This window comes from Diadema setosum, chromosome 16 (assembly GCF_964275005.1).
Source record: "Diadema setosum chromosome 16, eeDiaSeto1, whole genome shotgun sequence".
NCBI classification, from domain to species: domain Eukaryota; kingdom Metazoa; phylum Echinodermata; class Echinoidea; order Diadematoida; family Diadematidae; genus Diadema; species Diadema setosum.
In genome coordinates, this window is record NC_092700.1 from 7,785,779 (window position 1) to 7,805,478 (window position 19,700).

Consider the following 19,700-nt stretch of genomic DNA (forward strand, 5'->3'; position numbering starts at 1 on the left):
ACCACCACCAAAGTTGCATAGATCAGGTTTCATGTTAAGAATTTGAAAAATGATCATAAGAAAAATACAGATCCCATGAAACACTTTTCACAATGTCACATATCAGATCACAGTACAGAAATTTCAGTCAGGTAATAATCAAAGGCTGATCATGTCAGGTATTCAATTTTTAGCTATAGTACATGAATGTCTATCAGGGCCTTTTTCCTTCAGATCATGTAGGCTCGGTATTGTTATTAGCAGTACATACTCTTTTCATCTTTAATAATCACTATTGTGAATGCTGTATCATCACTGTACAGTGTACTAACATTCATTTCATGAGACCAATACACAATGCTAAAACATTGACAATTTTAAAGGGATGGTACAGTTTTGGTTAAGATGGTGATTCAGCTTTTAACTTTTTGCCAGAAAACTACAAAACCACTTTTGAAGTATGAAAGAGCCGACAAATCTAAGAGGAATTCAGTTATCTTCATGAGATTCGTTTTTGAAATGGCTGAGATATCCAAAAACAAAGTAAAATGAAACGATCCTAATAAAAGGTGGGTCCCATCTTTGTTTTTGATGTCTCAGCCATTTCAAAACCAATTTTCGTCAAATAAACTTTGAATTCCTCTTAGAATTATATGTTTGTTTAATATTTCGTAGGAGGCTTCTCATTATCTTACCAAAGAGTAGGGATCCTGAAGCCTGCCCTCTGCACTAAAACTATACAATCCCTTTAATAGTCTGCACACTTTGGCCCGAATTCACGAAGGCGGTACAAATGAAACCATGGTTTAAACTATGGACAAAAACCACGGAGCGCCAAGTGTCGCACGGAATATTTCGTTACGAAATTGGTGATTTCGTCGACAAAATGACCGTTTCGTTACGTTAACGAAATTATCATTTCGTGGACGAAATGTTCATTTAGTTACGAAAAATGTTGTCATTTCGTCACAAAATAATCATTTCATCGACGAAATGACTGATTTCATAACGAAATATTCCATGCGACACTTGGCGCTCCGTGGTTTTTGTCCAAGGTTTTAAACCATGGTTTAATTTGTACCACCTTCGTGAATTCAGGCCTTTGTGTTTTTACCAATGCAGCAGGATGTTTACCATGCATACCACACTGACCTGCAGTCTGTATTATGCAGGGTAAAACAAAGCAAACGGTTTAAAGACTCATAGGGACAGAAACTTGAATAGTAACAAACATTATTTTTTTGCGCGATATGCCCATGATATATAAATACATGCATGTGATGACATAGAATATGCATCTAAGCGCTCTTTAGGATAATGCCCAAGCAAGTTTGGTGTGAATGGGAAACTTAACATAGTCTGTCTTGTAAGAAATACACAATAATTGCCTTTCTTTTTAGTGAATGGAACAATTTTTAATCTATAATTACATCATGAACAACTACGACTTGTCCACACCTATATCATGAACTACTATGATATAGATTGCACCATTTTCATCCCCAGGGTAAATGATACATAGATATTGATAATGCCATTTAGAATTTGGACGGAAGAAACATAACAGGTGGATGCTACCACATGCAAAACACATTGCATGTCTGACAGCAAATGAAAACAAAAACGGTGCCTCTCTACCTGGTATACTGAAAGAAACTTGCATAGATAACAAAAATAAATGCATAAGCTGTGATATGTGGTAGAGACAGCAAAAACTGAGAGAGTGATAAAGCTTTATGAGAGCTTGCATAAGTCAATCACTTGAAAATCATTTACATACATGTAGATACAGAGTTATTGCATCAAAGTTTGGCATTTTTCCTCATGACAATTTGATACACAGTTACATGGAAATTTAGTTAGAAATGATTTTTCTTCCCTTTCAGCAGAAACAATCCACTTTTACTCCACAGCCACGGTGGTATCATGGTTCCAATGCAGGAATAGCCATATCTGAGCATGGGGTGCTATACGAGCACACATAAATAGCAAATTGTTTTGTGTTTCTATGCCGCCACGCCTTTCTTCGTGCGAACTTTCCTTGGTATAGGCATGCAGAGTTCTTCAATGCGTGGGGTCGGCCTGCCGTGAATGGCAGCGGTTGACACCTTGTAAGGGTCAAACTGCTCTGACTTGCCCCGACTCTTGGGGCGGGCAAGCTGTTGGAGGCGCAGTGTGGCTATGGCCTTCAGGGCCGAGTCCTCCGTCTTCCAGCGGATGGGCTTGGCGAAGCGGAAGTGGTTGTGGAGGCTCTTTGGCTCTGCGAGCGCTTCTAGCCGCTCCGAGCAGCGGGCATTCTTGGCGGCGTCTGTGATCTCGTTGTCCCAGCGGTAGCAGTCAAACTCCCACGATTCCTTGATCTTGAGTGGCTGGTATGTCTTGGGCATTGCCAGCTGCTCAATACGTGCAGAGGGTGCGGCATTCTTGGCCGCTTCGCTAACAGTCGTCATGATAGGACGGTGGAGAGTGAAGTAGTTGGCCCAATTCTTGGGCTGAGCGAGGGCTTCCACACGAGCACTGGCATCGGCTTTTTGAGCTGCTTTACTCACCGGCCATTTGGGGGACGGTCTGTAAAATGCAACATGGAGAATATAAGAATATATCATTAGGATCATAGTTCAACAAACATACAAAATTAGCATCCTCCAAAACAGTCTAAATCAGAATAAATACAGTGAAATATATCTATCTTGCAAAGTCGTGCTTAGTTCGTTCTATAATGTAAATTTCATAACTTGCACTGTATGACTTATGACGATGCACATAAAATGGCCTATGAGGTGGTCACATCAAACAAAATAAAATCTAAGCATTGTAAGAAGAACATCAGAGAGTGAGTGCAAGAAGTGTGGGAACAAAATGACAAAAAAGGAGAGTTTCAGTAGATTTAAAGCTCTACATGTGTACCCTTGTTTCAGTAGCTTACCTGTCACTGACATATCTGCTGTAGGATTTGTGCTTGCTAAGGCCATCGACCCACTGTGTTACATCTGCAAAGAAAAATGGAGGATCAACATAAACTGATTTGTCACCAAGATGCAAACAATGAACAAATTGTGAAGTGATGAAATACATCGTGTATAAAGCCAAATGGGCATGAAATATGAATGCATCGTGCATATATTTCCCAGCAAAATGACTGACTATTGGATTGCTGGAAATCATAACAAAAGCTACACGCATCATATTCAATTACCCATGGAATGCAAACTTGAAATCATGAAACATCTGCAAACCAGTGTACATTTATATTTTATACTCGAAAGCATGTTTCATATTATGGATAACTGACAGAGTCCAATTTACAAAGATACCAAAAATAATAAAAACTGAAGCAAATAATTTTTGGTATGTATGTCTATGATTAGTGGAGAAATCTACCGTTGAGAACTGAAGCGATGGAATGAGAAATGAATGTTTTCCCTTTTAGATAAGCTAAGTGAATGATTTCCATTCTTGGAGAAGATTAGTTGTAACAGGGGGTATTGTTTTTGTGTCATTAATATTGCAAATATCAGCAGAGTCACAAAATTCAAGAAAAAAAAAATCACCATACAACGCTTTGCATACAAATCAACAACACTAGGAATTTCACCTTCTTATTTTGCTTAAAATTATCAATAGATAAAATGTGATTATTTCAATGCTCATAATTAAGCAAACTATTAGTGTTGGATATGACACTTACCAAATTTTGTGGTACCTTCTGGGCCAGGCATAAGAGGTGGTTTGTCGACCCAGTAAACCGATCGCCTGGAGGGAAACATGGTAGTTGGAATACGTTAAAGAAATATTGTAAAAATCTATAGATGTTTGATGTAAATAATACAGCATAGTGACGATGTAAACAAAAACAAACAAAATCTTTTGGTATTTGTAGGTGTCCACACATGATTTCAAAAAAAAAAACAAAAAATCCAAAATGATTATTAGATAAGGTTATTGCTCACAGCACTCACCATTGTATCGTTGATGGCAACACTCACTCTTCAGTACAAACGAAGTTGAAATTGAACACTGTTCAAAATCATACTTCCCACTGCATGATCATGATGATCGATTCTACACTACATTGCATTGTATATCTATAGTCGTATAGAGTTAGTATAGTATAGAGTAGGGCCTAAAGCATTTGTACAAAATAATGTGCACAGGTAAAAAGGAAACAGGATAGTGACGCCTCATGGCTCTGAGACCACATCAAAGTCGACGGATATGCAAAGATCTTGAAAGCCCCCGAGCCGAGGGAGTATTCTATGGCTTTATGCAATATATACCCGCATGGAGAGTCACACTACGTCTACGGTCGCGACTTACCTGTCCTCCCGGTATCCAGGCGGGAGCTGCTTGGGGTGGGCTAGCACGTCGATGCGCCTCGCGGAACCTGAGAACAAGACAAAAACAAAGCCAGTGTAAAAGAATGAAATCTTTGCTATAAAGAGTTCAGAATATCTCGAAATTGCGGATAGAGAATGATAAGAACTTACTTGTTTCAACCGTTGCCATATTTTGTACAAATAACCTGACGGGCAAGACTAAATCTATGATAGTTTCTTCAAGTGTATTCCCGCTACCGCTATCTACTTGTTGATTCTCTGCAAAGGCGTTTCAACTACACAAATTAATACAGAGCAAGCTAGCGAGAGCGTACGCGCGTGTGTGTATTATGTCGCGTGTGATCCACGTTGCCAAGGTACAGCAATGAATGGTTGCCACGGGAGCCTTGTGCAGGTTTACTTCCGCGTTACGTCTAATGAATATGCATGACCAGCTGCTTATATAGATAGTCTGAAAAACTAAGCCTGGCTGTGTCGTTGACAACGACGAATATACAACGTTAGTATCAAAAATTTTGATATCCGACATTGAAGAATCTTTCGGCAGGATATTATTGAAAAGCAATTGTTTTTCAATGTTTGCATTGACAAAATATGATAAGTAAATGCACAAAAACGACCCTCTGACCCAGTGGGACCTGTATTCATGCTTTGATTTCTTCTCGGTTGGATTTTTCGAATTCATTGTTGTGTAATCTTTCAAAAAAAGATGTCACAAAACTTCAACGGTTGCAAAATTCTGCTGCCCGATTGTTAACTTTTACTAATAAGTTTGATTCCATGTCACCAGTTCTCCGTTCCTTACATGGGTTACCTGTAGAAAAAAGGATTATTTTCAAGATTCTGTTATTAGTACATCATTCAGTTCATTCTTTTTCCCCAATATACATAAGTAATTCTGTTCAAAAATACAATCCGACACGAAGGCTACGTTCATCATCAGATGCATTCTTACTCCAAACACCCAGAGTAAAACATGGGTATGGTGATCGTGCTTTTTCCGTTATGGGACCAAAATTGTGGAATCAGTTACCTCTTCAGTTAAGGGAACTGTCATCTACAGAGTCATTCAAATCCAAACTTAAAACTTATCTGTTCCTTTCATACTGAGGACTGTAATTGCTGTATGTCATTAATATTGGATCAATATTGTATTTTTAATTGATATATGTTGTATTCTTTATTTAGTATATATTTGCTTTTGTTTACCATTTTCTTCTTTGTTGAAATGTTTGAATATGTATATGCATGTAAATATATGATATTTTTTCATTTTTGAAGCGCCATGAGCACTGAAAAGTGGACCTGTGCGCTATACAAGTGGCCACTATTATTATTATTATCATTATTATTATTATTATTATTATTATTATTATTATTATTATTATTATTATTATTATTATTAAAAAAAATAAAATAAAATAAGACACTCCTATATAATAAAATGAACAGGGGGTGTTTCATCAACGCTTGTCAGCGCCGACAACTGTCGGCACTGACCAATTTCAGCAAAATCATTGGTTTTGATTGGCTGAGATGCTCTGGTCACTGACTGTTACTACAGTGATTCAAGTTGTCAGCGCCGACAAACGTGGATGAAACACCCCCCATGATTATCTGAGATTTAGGCATACGGTCTCCGGACTAGTCATCGATTAAACCCTGCTTATCCAATCGCAAGTGTAAAGAGAAATTGAGGCATGTTTTCTTTCTTTCTTTCTATCTTTCTTTTTTAATGAAGGGGGTTGACAGCTATAGAGACTCTAAGTAAGTAGTGGTTGTTCTTGTGGCTTCCATTCCCGACTTTGGGGGTTTTCTTTCGAAGCTGAGTCAATTGAAAAGCCCCCCCAAAATGTACATGTGTGTGTGTTGGGGGGGGGGGGGGGGTCAGGGAGCTTCAGTGGTTATATCCATGGGTATTTAGGCACCTACCCTGCTGCAAAAAAAAGAGATAATAATGATAATAATAATAATAATAAAAATAATAATAGTGGCTACTTCTATAGCGCACAGGTCCACTTTTCTGGTGCTCATGGCGCTTCAAAAATGAAAAGATATCATAATATTTACATGCATATACATGTTTAAAAATTTCAACAAAGAAGAAATTGGTAAACAAAAACAAATATATACCAAATAAAGAATACAACATATACCAATCACAAATACAATATTGATCTAGCATTAATGATATAATCAGCAATTACAGTCCTCAATGTGAGAGGAACAGATAAGTTAAATAAAACAAAAACCAAATCAGATAATTAAACTCAAATCTCTGAATATGTAATTCTGATAGGATGATGTCTGACTTGTTCTAAAAGAAAAGAAAAATGCTTGATTTTCTGATTTAATTTTTAAATTATTACAATACAACATATCCTGGGTGGTTTATTGCCACTTCAAGGTGCTGGATTAGGCATCAGCTTCATTACGGTTTAGAATACGAAGACTATTCATTTTCAATTTCGTGACGCAAGTCGTTGTTTGCTAAATTGTAAAGTAATCCAACAATTAAATTTAAATATGATGATCCATATATGCACTCTTATTCCTAAAATGTCTTTTTTCTCTCAGAAAAATTATAATTAGTAATTATTAATATTAATTCTAGCCTGAATACACCGGTGAAATGTGAATTACTTTATACTACGGTAAGGTGGCGCATGAAATAAAGCTAGTTACAGATTTGACCAATCACAAACGTGCTTTCCCCATGGCACGTCAATTCAAAATAGATTTTACAGACACAAATTGTATAGCGCATTATGCAGCGATACTTGCCTGGTGCCAAAAAATAAACCATCACAAGGAAGTCTCCAAATGATTTACGGGAAAACAAATATAATCACATTGTATAATTCTCAATTATTCTTCAGCATCTGATCAACTTGGTAAGCAAAGAACACTATTTCATTACAAGTTTGTGTTTGTGTTGTTGTTATTAATTGTTAATATGACATGCATCGAGCATTGCGCATGCATACCGAGCAGATCCATCACGGTCCCACCTATTGCGATTTGTGTAATGTACCTAAATGATCGCTGTCACACTAGGCCTACTCCTCGATCCACAGCTCTGGCCTCTGCGCGCCTGCTGGCGCTGGCTAGTGAACACAGCCCTGTCATGTCGCTGTACACAAGTGTCGCGAGTCACGGCGTCTGGTCGGGCTATCCTCTCGGCTCTGGCCAGTCACATGTGGTTGGCTCTGCACTGATTGGGGGTTTGGGAGATCGGAGGAGTTTAAAATAGAAAACCTATATTATCGTCATGATTATGCGCGTACGCGTCGCGTGGCAATCTAACACAGTCCAATCAAAGATGCGTCTGTCCGGAGCTGAGCTGAGGAGGTATTATTTTTTTGACGTTATCGCTCTCCTCCGTGGCCGTAGGAGGGGATCCGCGCCGTGAAGCCAGACGCAGTCTCCGCGGAACATTATATCCCGCGACGACCAGATAAATTTACAGACCGATCAGGCCGGATCTTTCGGTCAATCCAATCATGCGCATGCACTTTACGGCTGAAATATGCGTTTAAAAAATAGAACCTCTACGCCCTTCTTAAATTTTATTTGGTTTGAGATTTAAATCTAGACTCGGGTCAGAGGTAACTTGGTTTTATTGATTGAAATTTTGCTGTTCCTGATCCCGCGTGTGCTTTGCAGGCGGTGTGGTGTCTGGACGACTCTGGTCAGTGCTAGTCGGTCTAAATTACTAATGTTACTAGGCCCTACTGGGCCTATGTTAGATCTATCTTTGTTAAACTTCAATTTTTAACCGGGGTGTAAGAAGAAGAAGAAGAAGTCTTTTACTCTTATCGGGAGTCTTTTTCCAGCAATGTGTAGTTGGTAGTTGATACTCGTCATACTATAGTGTATATTAGTGTTTGACTAGACTGAGACTGTTAATCATGTTATCTGGTTATGTTGCATGTTCTACAAAATGAAGCCATTTACATGCTCTCAGGTGAGATGTGCGGTGGTACGTGAGTGCACATGTTTGTATGCATAGTGCAGTAGTGGGAGCTGTGGAGGGAGTACACATTGACAACCCTGCATTTTGTCTTTTTTGTGTCATTGAACGATAATGAAATCCGGTGACAATTTATGTGATTCATCGATAATATCCATCATTCCATTCCTAGAACAGCCCTAGAGCATAGATGATCGATGATCATTTTTGCCAAAAGGAGCAAGAGGAGGATCATGTTTTCATTACTGTTTGTTTGTTTGTCCGTGTGCAAAGTCCTTGTGAACAGATTTGAATGAAACTTGCAGGAAAGGTTGAAAATGACACAAGGAACAGATGATTAAATTTTGGCAGTGATTCAGAAATTTCAGGATTTTCAATATTTTGGCAGGTTGGGTCAATGAACTTGGGAGTTCAAGCTGCACATTGTTAAGGTTTTCATATGTGCAGTTAAATGCGTGGTCTGGTTTCTGCTAGGGCAACTCAAAGGCACCGCGCAGCTGAGGGTTGATGACACAACAAACGGCTTCTTTTGCTGTGAGTGGGCTATTTTCAGCCTGCATACACATATGAGTGGAAATAATCTCTATGAAAGAACAAGATCAGTGGTGGAAAACCTGCTTGGCGGAGGTCTGTGCTCTCAGAGTGCTTTTCTAGTTGATTTCAAAACGTAATTCAGCTGATGATAATTAGTGACACGGTATCAGTGGCGGACCCAGAGGGGGGCGCACCGGACGCGCGCCCCCTGTTTATTTTGTGCTAAAAAAAAAAAGAAATAAAAAGAAAAAAATGGGGGCGCATGCGCCCCCCTTTAATTTATCCACTATGAATCCCCTTTAATTCCTTTATGGAATTCCTGGTCCCGGACCCGCCCATGGATATGGCTTGGTTAATTAATAACAATAATAATGATAGTAATGTCTTATTAATCCAGGGTAGCCTCGTGTCTTGAGCTCTTCAATGTTGCCACTACTCTACCAGAGGGCCTTGCCATCATGCCATTTTTAGTACCCTAGCGTTGCCCCCCCCCCCCCCCCCATTTTTACACTGTGGTTGAGAGGGACATGGTGGGTAAAAACATCTTGTCCAAGGAAGTGAGCACTGGGCAGGAATCAGACTTGGGTCCTTCAATTTGGAGTTGATTGATCGGGAGTCAGATTATCCTCTATGCTACAATGCCCCCATTAATCAAGTGCGGATATTCATAGAACAGTAGGGCCTACTAACAACGAGTAGTAAATCTAGCTCTAGACATCTTTTATGTCACCAATTTTCAAAAACTTGATTATTGTCTAGGTCTGTTGTAGCAGATCAACTTGTGCATAGAAATACAGATAGAATGCTAAAAAGTCAAAACTTTGTTGTTTATTCAACTAAAAAGGTTCTACATTATTGTGTCATTGTAGATATTTCTGATCATTTTGTAACACTGGTAACAATGCTGCTTTTACTCTTGCATGCAAGGGCCTATTCATCTGATGTCATTCCCCATTCCATGTGCTGTACTCTTAATCCTAACTCTAGCAGACACGCAAAAATGGACAGAGCCGACTATTTCAAAAAGAAAGGCTCCACAGTCGACACAAAGTTTGCGCGACTTCACCGCCGCTCCATTGACCAGAGGGCCATCCGGAACAAGACTTTCATGGACCACCGAAAGATGGACGACATCAGTTTCTCACCGGTGAAGGAGAACCCAGCAAAGACATTGATGCCACCTCCCACCAGTCTTCCTCAAAAGGCAAAGAAAGGTTTGTGGTTTGTGTTTTAATTCCACAAAAATCCATTTTTCATGAAAATCACACTTTCCATTAACCTGATACTGACATACATGTACACGTATAAAGGGTAGCAATTATTCCCCCTGCTTTCTGAAAGCAGTTAGTCAAGTGCTCTTTCATTATGCTAGAAAAGCGAATTTTTGTGGAATTCCCTTTTTTATTTTCACTACATTATTGTCCACACATGATGCCATAACCTCTAGTACAATGTAGTCTCCTCATCCAGCAGTTCTGACATCAAAATTTTAAGAATTGATAACTTTTGTATCGATTGTCAGATTTTCCTCAAACTTTCACTGGTGTGTTTTACTAATGTGGCTGCTTTTACTCAATCCACATTTCTCTTTGGGTTTTGGTTTCCTTGTAGTTTGTAGACTTGGGGATTTTTACATTGTATGCATTCAAAAAAGTCACAAATAATGCAGAAAGAAAGTTTAGCGAATGGATTACAGTGTACTCATCACCTGAGAGAAATCTATGGGTGAATTTGAATTCGCTGCAAATCTCCCTCCATCTGCCTGTCCCTGTTCATTGAGTTTCTGCCCATTGTGACGTGTTCAGGAAAAGGAGCATCCGGCAAGCCTCCGGCGAAAGAACCAGAGCCCCGCCCCAGGGCAAAGACGGGGGCATCAACAGCTGCACCGCCACCGGCAGCAGCAGCAGCCGCGGCAGGAATGACGAGACGAGAAAAGCTGATGAAATGGAAGGAGGAGAAAGAGATGAAGAAGAGACAGATGGCCATGAACAGCAAGAAGCCTCAGGTATCCAAGCAGGATTAGAGCTTGATGATCTGTTTCTGTAACCCTTCAAGTCCCTTGGCCCTGTTACACAAAGGTTGAAATCAAGCACAGGGTTCATACAGGTCATGGAAAACCTGGAATGTTATGAAATTTGGCCTAGCCTTTTTCCAGGCCTTGAAAGTCATGAAAAATTAATATTTCCATCAAAAGGTCATGGAAAGTCATGGAATTGTGAAAATTATAGAAGTTTATCTGTTGTTTGTGTGAGATGTGTATGTATTCCCTAGTTGCTTCGCTTTAATTTGAGATCAAGTTTTCCGTCTAATGTGTTAAAAAAAAAAGTGTTTGAAAGTCATGGAAAGGTCATGGAATTCTGGCTAGAAAGGTCATGGAAAGTTATGGAATTTAATTCATTAGAAAGAATATGAACCCTGAAACATATGTCAGGCAATCAAACATAAGTCAAATCAAACACAAGTCTGTGAATACTCCAGTCTTAATTGGCTAAAAAGAGACTTTCATTTCATTTTCTGTTTTATGCTTGATTTAATTTTTTTTTTTTTTTTTATGTAGCAAGATCATGGGAAGATGTTTTAGGAATTAAAACCATGCCACTGTCAAACTGGTACCTGAATTTAATTTCCTCTTTTGTAGCCTCTGCAAAGGAGGTTACAGTTTTTCTGGCCTTGTTTGTTTATTGGTCAGTTAGCTATGATATTTGGTTCACCCAAAAGTTACAAACAGATTTTAGTGAAATTATCAGGGGAAATACGTTGTGGTAATTAAGTAATATTGCTAGTTTGAAAACTGGGGTTTGTTTGTTTGTCTTTTCAAGGATGTGCACACAGTTCTGTGATGTTCATGACCCCATGGTCTCGGCGGAGGTATCTAGTTGTAAACAGTTCTTAACCTAATTTAATTTTCAGGTCTTCAGAGTCTCCAAAGCAATGGACCGCAAATCAGAGGTCAGCCTGTTCCGGTCTGATGCCAAGGCAGCTCAGGTGAGGGTTGGCTCCACAACTGTTTCCACTAGGCACATTCAGGAAAATCGTGATTCAAAGTGCGATTCAAATCACGCTTTTTTGCGCTCTTGTTTACACGTACACTGGCGAACAAAAGTCCTGACAATGAGTTGTTTGATTAATTTACTTTTCACCGCTTCATCTTATGCTCGAACCTCAACTCAATGCTTTCTTCTGTAATTATTTCACTGCCATGGGTTCTTTTGTTCAGGCAGTTCTAATGTTCTCCACAACCAATGGAAAACTATTCATTTGGAATTCTTTTAATTTGAGTCCTTTTTTTTTTGCATGAACCTTATCAAAAAGTTTAAAATATTACAGACATGTATCATTTCTCTTTTTAAGGAGTGCATTTACTGTTTGCAGTGAAACTACTACCCCTTTTCATCATTTTCATTTCCGTGATTGTTATCATACTCTAGAGCAATATTTTTACTTGATATGATTCCGAATGCATGTATTCAGAAACCAACGGGAAAAGTGACTTCTGCACCAGTTACCCGAACAAGGTCATCTACAAGGACGACCTCAGCCACTGTGAAGGACGCAGGAAGGACGAAAGCTCCAGCCAAGGTTGCGGTAAGCATAAGACATATACATACATGATTAAAGGAAACCAAAACCTAAAGAGAAATGTGGATTGAGTGAAAGCAGCAACATTAGTAGAACAGGTGGTGTTTCATCAACATTTGTCAGCTCTGACAAACACCATAGTAACAGTCAGTGACCAGAGCATCTCATCCAATCAAAACCAAGGATTCTGCTGAAATTGTCAGCGCTGACAACTTATCACTGAATGTTTGAGGAAGATTGGACAATCAATGCAAAAGTTATGATTTTTTTTTTGTTTTGGTTTTGGTGTTGGAACTGCTGGATGAGGAGACTACTAGAGGTTATGATGCCAAGTGTGGACAACAATATAAAGAAAATATAAAAGGTAATTCCACAAAAATTAACTTTTCTAGCATAATGAAAGAGCACTTGACTAACTGCTTTCAGAAAGCAAGGTAAATAATTGCTACCCTTAACATAGAGTATGTCAGTATCAACTTGATGGAATGTGTAATTTTCATGAAAAATGAATTTTTGTGGAATTTCCTTTATATTTTCTTTAAATTGTTGTCCACACATGATGTCATAAAGGGACCTCTCGTTTGTCTGTACTGCTCGCCAAGAGTAGGTCCTGGGAAGCCCAAGCTGGCCCAATCTGCCCCTCCCCTCTGATACACGGCACAGGATTGTGCAAGTTGAGCAGGTTTTATCAGCAGGGATTGGTTGTGACGGCTGGGTTGTTGACCTTCAGCAATAACTTCTGGGTGGGCTAAAAAAACGGCTTCCTCGAACCCCCTCAGCATTTATACAGCAGCAGAGGCTGCTATAGCAAGTCTAAAACCAGCCCTGTAGGTGGTTTCAGGACCTGAGTGGATCAGACTTGATCGGATCACCTCTGTCTGTTTATACTGAGCTGAAAAGCTGCTCGAGGCAGTTATGAGGCATTTTGTCATGGAGGCAGTCATTTTGAGCAAACATAAACAGGATTCCCTGGACTTGAATGGTTCATGAAATTCTTTTCGTCTTTTTTTTTTGTGGCCCTCAGTAGTACTTTTTTTCCTCCATTTCCATTTGCATAGGAGCCTGTACCCACAAAGAGACCCAGACGGGGACCTGTCTCCGCCCCTGTCCCGCCCCAGAATGGCCCTGCCACCAGATCCTCTACCAGGCAGTCTGCCAGGCTGGCCGCCAGGCAGGGCAAACCGGTTCAGACTGCATCCAAGCAGCTGCAGCCTGCCCAGACCAGATCGAGGCAGCCCAATCCGGTCCAAACCAGATCCAAGAGGGAGGTGGTGAAGCAGCCGGCTGCAAATGCAAAGCCACCAAAGGAAGAGAAAGTGGAGGAGGAGGAGGAGGAGGACGAGGTTGAGGAAGAAAAGATTGAGTCTGAACCACAAACAGAGATTGTGCAAAGTAAGGAAATCCGTGCCCTGTTCACATTCTTAGCTCATTATTCATTTTATTATTGATGATACGTTAGAAAACCCGTTTAAGGCATTATGATGGAGGGTAAAATAAGATATCATAACGCAAAATCAGGTTGGTAAAATTTTGCCTTCAGTGAAAAGACTGATCTTATGGATGAAGATACCCCCCCCCCCACAAAAAAGGAAAAATAAAAGAATAAAAAGAGACAAAAATACTTTAAGAGCCAAGATTTACTTTACAATGAAATTAAAGAAGAAAACACAAACTCTTTACCACTCATACTAATACTAAATAACATGTAGCCTACATGTACGTACTAGTAGTAGATTGTAATGTAAGAAATATTATGATACTACGACATTCTCAGCATTATACAGCTGGAACAACATGATGAACTCATCAATGCACTGGTAGTTTTGTTTTGTTTTTTCTTTCATGTCTCCAGTACTTATCAAGTCTTTCTTTAATCAAGACTTCACCGTGTTCTTTACCACCACATGAATACTTCATTTGCCTTCAAGCAAGTGTTTGATTTTCAAAATGAGTTCATTTCATTCTTCTTAACTGGAGATAATCTGTGAAAAGGGCTGCTAAGAACAAAGAAAGCACTTGATATTTAAGGAAATATGAGATATTCGTACATTGTAATCATAACTTCAAAAATATTCTTTGTTATGTAGCAAGTGAGGTTTCATTTTGCTCTTTCTAATCATGGACATCTTTAATACTTTAGAGTGCTTAAGATGTTGCTTACCCTGTATCTGGGTCAAACTCTTCATATGTACTAGATGTGGTAAATATTGATATCATGTCAACAGCTGAGCTATCCCAGAAAGTGACGAGGCAGCGAGGTCCCACCCTGATGGACACCTTCATCCCCTCTGGGTTCTCCTTCTCCATGGACCTGCCCGATATTCCCTTCACCCCCATCAGCCCAGCCAGCGCTTCCAGCTTCCTCTTCCCCATGGCCTCGGCCTCCTCCTCCTCGGTCACTCAGAGCAGGAGGTAAGCTGACAATTTTAAAGGGACACACCACTCCTTTATTCACGTTGACTGAAATGGATGTTTTGGCGTCGGGGTAGAAATAATGATTGTTGGTTTACGAAGAAATCTAATGTATTTCTTTGTGAGACAAACAATTATTTCTACTGTACAGCCATAGGATTCACTGCGATGTTCACTGCGCCAATTTCTTATCGGCCTAGGTTTAGTTAACCTAAGGGATATCGTCAAAAGGGAAGGGAGACGGAGATTGGTATAGTAAGTGTGAAGATAAAAGGAAACGGTCTGAGGGGACTGAAATAAATATAATGAAATAGATAATATTCCTATAAAAATTGGACACCCCCCCAAAAAAAAAAAAAAAAAAAAAAAAAAAATCACACTTTTTTGGGACATTTCCAAGGGCTGCCTTTCCACTTGTCTAAGGAAGGAACTGGCATGGTTCCTATTCTTTCCCAGGGAAGTGCCCGTTCATTTTGCGTGCACAACAGTTACTTCAAATTTCCCCGATGATCATGTACACATATAGGTGTGTAGTTAAATCTAATTTGCATATATATGATACAATGAATACATGTTATTATTAATGCACAAGTTCTGATAAAGTGCAACTACCCAAGGTATACTGTAAAACGAGGAATGTTCGCATGCATTTTAATTTCGCGAATTTCACAAGCGCCAAGATTTGCAACATTAAAATGCACGCGAAAGTTCTTGTCTACGCTATATGCATTGAACGACTGGCAATTCGCGAAAATTTCATGCCACGAAAAAGGCCGTCGGCTCCAATTCGTGAAAATTTCATGCCGCGAATAAATCATGTTTTACAGTACTCCTCTTGGTTCAATATCTGTAATCATGAAATATTTTATCATCAAATAACTTGGTCCACAATAAGCAAATTATGCAGTGTGACATTATTGCCAGGCAAAACTGAATCTCTGTTGAGAAATTGTGAAAAAAAAAATAAATAAAAAAACATTCAATTTTATGATTCTGCTCATATGGCAGGTGCTCTACCCCATATTCAAGGGATCTTCGTAGGAGGAGGTCGCAAATGGATCAGGAAAACACAGGTGAGCAGAAATTGTTCAACCAATCAGAACGCGGGGATTTATCTGACAGAATGTCTGGGTAGATTTTCCAACAAGAGCAGAATTTGGGCCAGTTCCTTGTTGCTCCCCACCCTGTAGGCTGTATCCCACCACTTGCCAAGTGTGGGTGTGTGCATCTGTGCAACCTGAGAAGGGTAGGGTAGTGTAGAGTGATATTGCAAAATTAGTGAAGGGTTGGCATACAGAAATCCTTCAGAATTTGTCAAAATGTTACAGCTCTCAAAATGAGATTCAAATGAGCTGAATTTCTCAGTCCAGAGAAGAAGGAGACAGCCTAGATTTGTACGACCCCTTGTGTTATTTAACTTCCATTAATGTAATTATGACCACTGATATCACATTTCGTTTGTTTTTTTTTTTTTTATCACCCAGGAATCTTGAATGTGAGATAATATTCTTACTTTGCATATTACATACTTGCCAACTACATGTAGTAAGATTTTATCAGATTTAGTAAGATTTTTTACGTTAAAAATAGCAAAATCAGATTTTCTGTCAGAGAAATCAGATTTTTAAAAAATATTTAGACATACCTTTTATGTGTATTTTTTGAAGATTTGACCGAAAGTAAGATTTTTAACTTCAGTTTGCATATAAAATAAGATTTTTGCAATCCACGAGTAAGATATTTCATCATAAAATGTTGGCAGGTATGATATTATATGTTTTTTTTTTTTTTTTTTTTTTTGGGGGGGGGGGGTCACCTAGGTTTGTGTGTATTATTAAGTCAGATATATGTATTTCACTCTAGGATTATGAAATCTTACAAAAATTCTTACTTGCTCAGTTTACCGTCATGTGAAGAATGAGAATAGGACAAAAAGAAAGTTCCCTTTTTTCCCATCCTGGACTTCCTTTCTTCAATTTAACCACTCTTCATCCAAGCAGACCATTGTGACTTTATACTGCTAACTAACTAAGGACAAAGGAACATAAAAAGCTAACACTTTGGTTTCTATTAAAATCATCAGTCAGTGAGTCAAAAGGAATGTTTATTTCTAGTCAGAGGAGGAATTCCATTGACTCAGTGTCTTTAGAGAATGGTATCTTTTGTGTTTCAGCAGGAGATCCTTCCTTGGAATGCCCCTCAAGTCCTAGTCACACCATATATTGTAAGCCTGGGAGTTGTTACCATTCATACGGTGTGTAAAAAGGTGGAATTCCGGGATAAAATGAGGATTTCATCTCACCAGCAAGCTGATGGAGCTGAGTCCAGCTGTGTTCCCTGTTAGTACATGTACATGAGAAGGGCAAGGCACTCTTGTATTGATCTAGTGTCATGCATCGTTGCACAAACCAGTGAAGTACAGAGCAAGGAACGTTTACAAGAGACAGTATGACTACCTCAGAGAGCAGTTCACCATGTTGCCTTGGTATCGATGTGTTTTTTATTTCTTCGTCATTCTCTGGGCATACTTTAGGAATACCACAGAGGTTTTCTCAACATGCACAGCTTTTCCTTATGATGTGAAGTGTTCTCTGTTGTGCTGTACTTCTGGCTGCTCTTTGTGTTGAACTTGAATCCATTTGCTTGAAGTCTCAGGATTGTTTCATGATCTGTCTCAGTGTTACAAATATTTGCATGATTATTCTGCAAAGGAATCCTAGAAATGGACAAATTTTGATTGAGAAGACATTGTCAAGGGTCACTTAGGATCACGTTGCAAAACCACTTTCAAGCATTTTTCTGATTTTGTCAGTAATCTGCTACGAATTTGATCCTCGTCTCTGCAGAGTCCAAGCTACCTGTCATGGACCCACTCACCGCAGCCACAACATTCAATGTGTCCCGTGCGGTAAATGCAACTGCGGCAATTCCAAGCATTGGTGAAGAGAATGAGGCTAAGGAGACGTCAGAGGTGGAGAAAATGGAAATTCAGAGTCAGAAAGATAATGGTGAGTGTTTTGTAGGTCGTAGTTTATTTATTCTTATATATTTATTTATTTATTTATTTATCCATTTATTTATTTATTTGTTTGTCTGTTTATTTATTTATTTCCATTTTCAATCATTTAAAAAACAGAGTAATAAAAAAAGCTTAAAAAGAGAGAGTTAAAAATAATAATCTTAAGAAATTGTACATATAGGCCCAAATTCTCAGCAAAGCTGTAATAACTATCCCGCTGAATAGTTATTCCGGGGAATAAGTTATTCCACCTTTGAGAATAGTTTCTGGGGAATAAATTGCGTCATTTTACCTCACGAGGGCCTGATTTGCATAAGAGGCGCAATAAATCGGCGGAATAAGCGGTGTGATAAAGTTATTCCACCTTTGAGAATTCAGGCCATAGAGACAGTACATAAAGAGTTTACAAATGTTCATGAATACAAAGGACATATTTGTCTGAAATGTATGTATGTATTTTTATGAAGGGATTAGATAGATGAATAAACAAACAAGATTAAAAGATAACACATTGTCCCTCAGATAGCAAAATAATGTATGACAGAATATTGACTTGTCACATATTTTAATTAGTGTCAGAGTAATTTTAGTTTAGTCTGACTCTTTAACCCAATCTTGAAATCAGAACAGCAATGCTCTATATTACCATTAAAGGGACTGTACAGAACCGGTTGAGGTGGGGATTTGGGTTTATAACATATCTAAATGAGATAATGAGAAACCTCTTATGAAATATGAAAGAGCATGTAATTTCAAGAAGGATTCAACGTTTATTTGATGAAAATTGGTTTTCAAATGGCTGAGATATAAAAAAAAAATGTTAATAATAAAAGGCGACAGGCAACGCCTTTTACTGAGATATCTTTGTTTCACCTTGTTTTTGGATATCTCAGCCATTTCAAAACCGATTTTCATTAAATGAACTTTTGATCCCCTTTAGAATTGCATGCTCTTTGACATCTCATAGAGTGGTTTCTGAATATCTCGCAAAACGTAAAAAGCTAAATCCTCACCTCAACCAGAACTGTACAGTCCCTTTAAAGATAATGACACCGAAGGAAAATGAAAGGCATTGTAAGGCAGTGGGGATCCCAGTTATTGTTCCTCATTTCTTTCTTTGATACTTTTTAACAGAAGTCGCTACAGAAGTCGCTACAGAAAAGAGAGAAGCAGATGCAGTGCCTGCAACCACGGCAATTCCAAGCGTGTCAGACCAAATGCTGACAGTAGCAGATAAAGAACCCAAACCAACTCCAGCAAGCCAGGACGCATCGCAGAGCAAGACGTGAGAAAAAAACCTTTTCATTTTGTTTAAATGCTCTTTCATTTCGAGGAGTAAATGATTAACTGGTTTCCTCGATTACCTCGATTTCTGGCATTCTCATCACGCAAGTCTCTCACCAACTTGCAAACAAATTTCCACTGAATTTCCATTCTTTTTTCACTGAGTAAAAGGAAAGACTGAAGGAAAAGGCAAATGATTTGCAGTAATTCAGCAATTGATACTTTTTTAAGTCCCGAGAAGAAGTTCTAGAGACTCTAAATAAATGGTAAAGCAAAAAAAAAAAAAAAAAAAGATTCTATGATACCTTATGCACCAGATGATTGGAAAATTGAAACTTACATGACATTATCACCACATCTGATCTGCAAAGTGCAATTGCGATCCAAATCATAGTCCATTGTAAAGACATTTTAAGGATCAAAACTCCAAGAATGCCATGCTTTTGTCTGACATTTACGAATCTTTTACTAGTCAATTTTGACTGCACTTTGTGTAAAATTTGAATGCCATGTGAGGTAGAGTTTCACTTTCATACTTCTTGCATGGACTAATACAACACCTTAATAGTGATGAAAAGGCATT

General features: G+C 38.8%; 2 protein-coding genes across 2 annotated transcripts in view; one reads left to right on the forward strand and one right to left on the reverse strand.

The window, feature by feature from the left end:
* Positions 1-1,042: 1,042 nt before the first annotated feature.
* On the reverse strand, positions 1,043-4,606 carry LOC140239932 (uncharacterized). The gene is made up of 5 exons (XM_072319750.1): positions 4,467-4,606; positions 4,297-4,363; positions 3,668-3,732; positions 2,906-2,969; positions 1,043-2,547 (listed from the first exon to the last, which is right to left on the reverse strand). Exons 1-5 carry the CDS (start codon positions 4,483-4,485, stop codon positions 1,986-1,988), a joined length of 777 nt encoding a protein of 258 aa, XP_072175851.1. The 5' UTR covers positions 4,486-4,606; the 3' UTR covers positions 1,043-1,985.
* Positions 4,607-13,727: 9,121 nt separating this feature from the next.
* The window catches only part of LOC140240158 (uncharacterized), a 34,393-nt gene continuing 28,420 nt past the window's right edge, over positions 13,728-19,700 (forward strand). Inside the window, exons 1-5 of the mRNA XM_072319963.1 lie at positions 13,728-13,794; positions 14,628-14,814; positions 15,823-15,887; positions 17,661-17,822; positions 18,968-19,118. Coding sequence (XP_072176064.1) covers positions 14,672-14,814; positions 15,823-15,887; positions 17,661-17,822; positions 18,968-19,118 — 521 coding nt within the window. The 5' untranslated portion in view covers positions 13,728-13,794; positions 14,628-14,671. The remainder of the gene's footprint in view (positions 13,795-14,627; positions 14,815-15,822; positions 15,888-17,660; positions 17,823-18,967; positions 19,119-19,700) is intronic.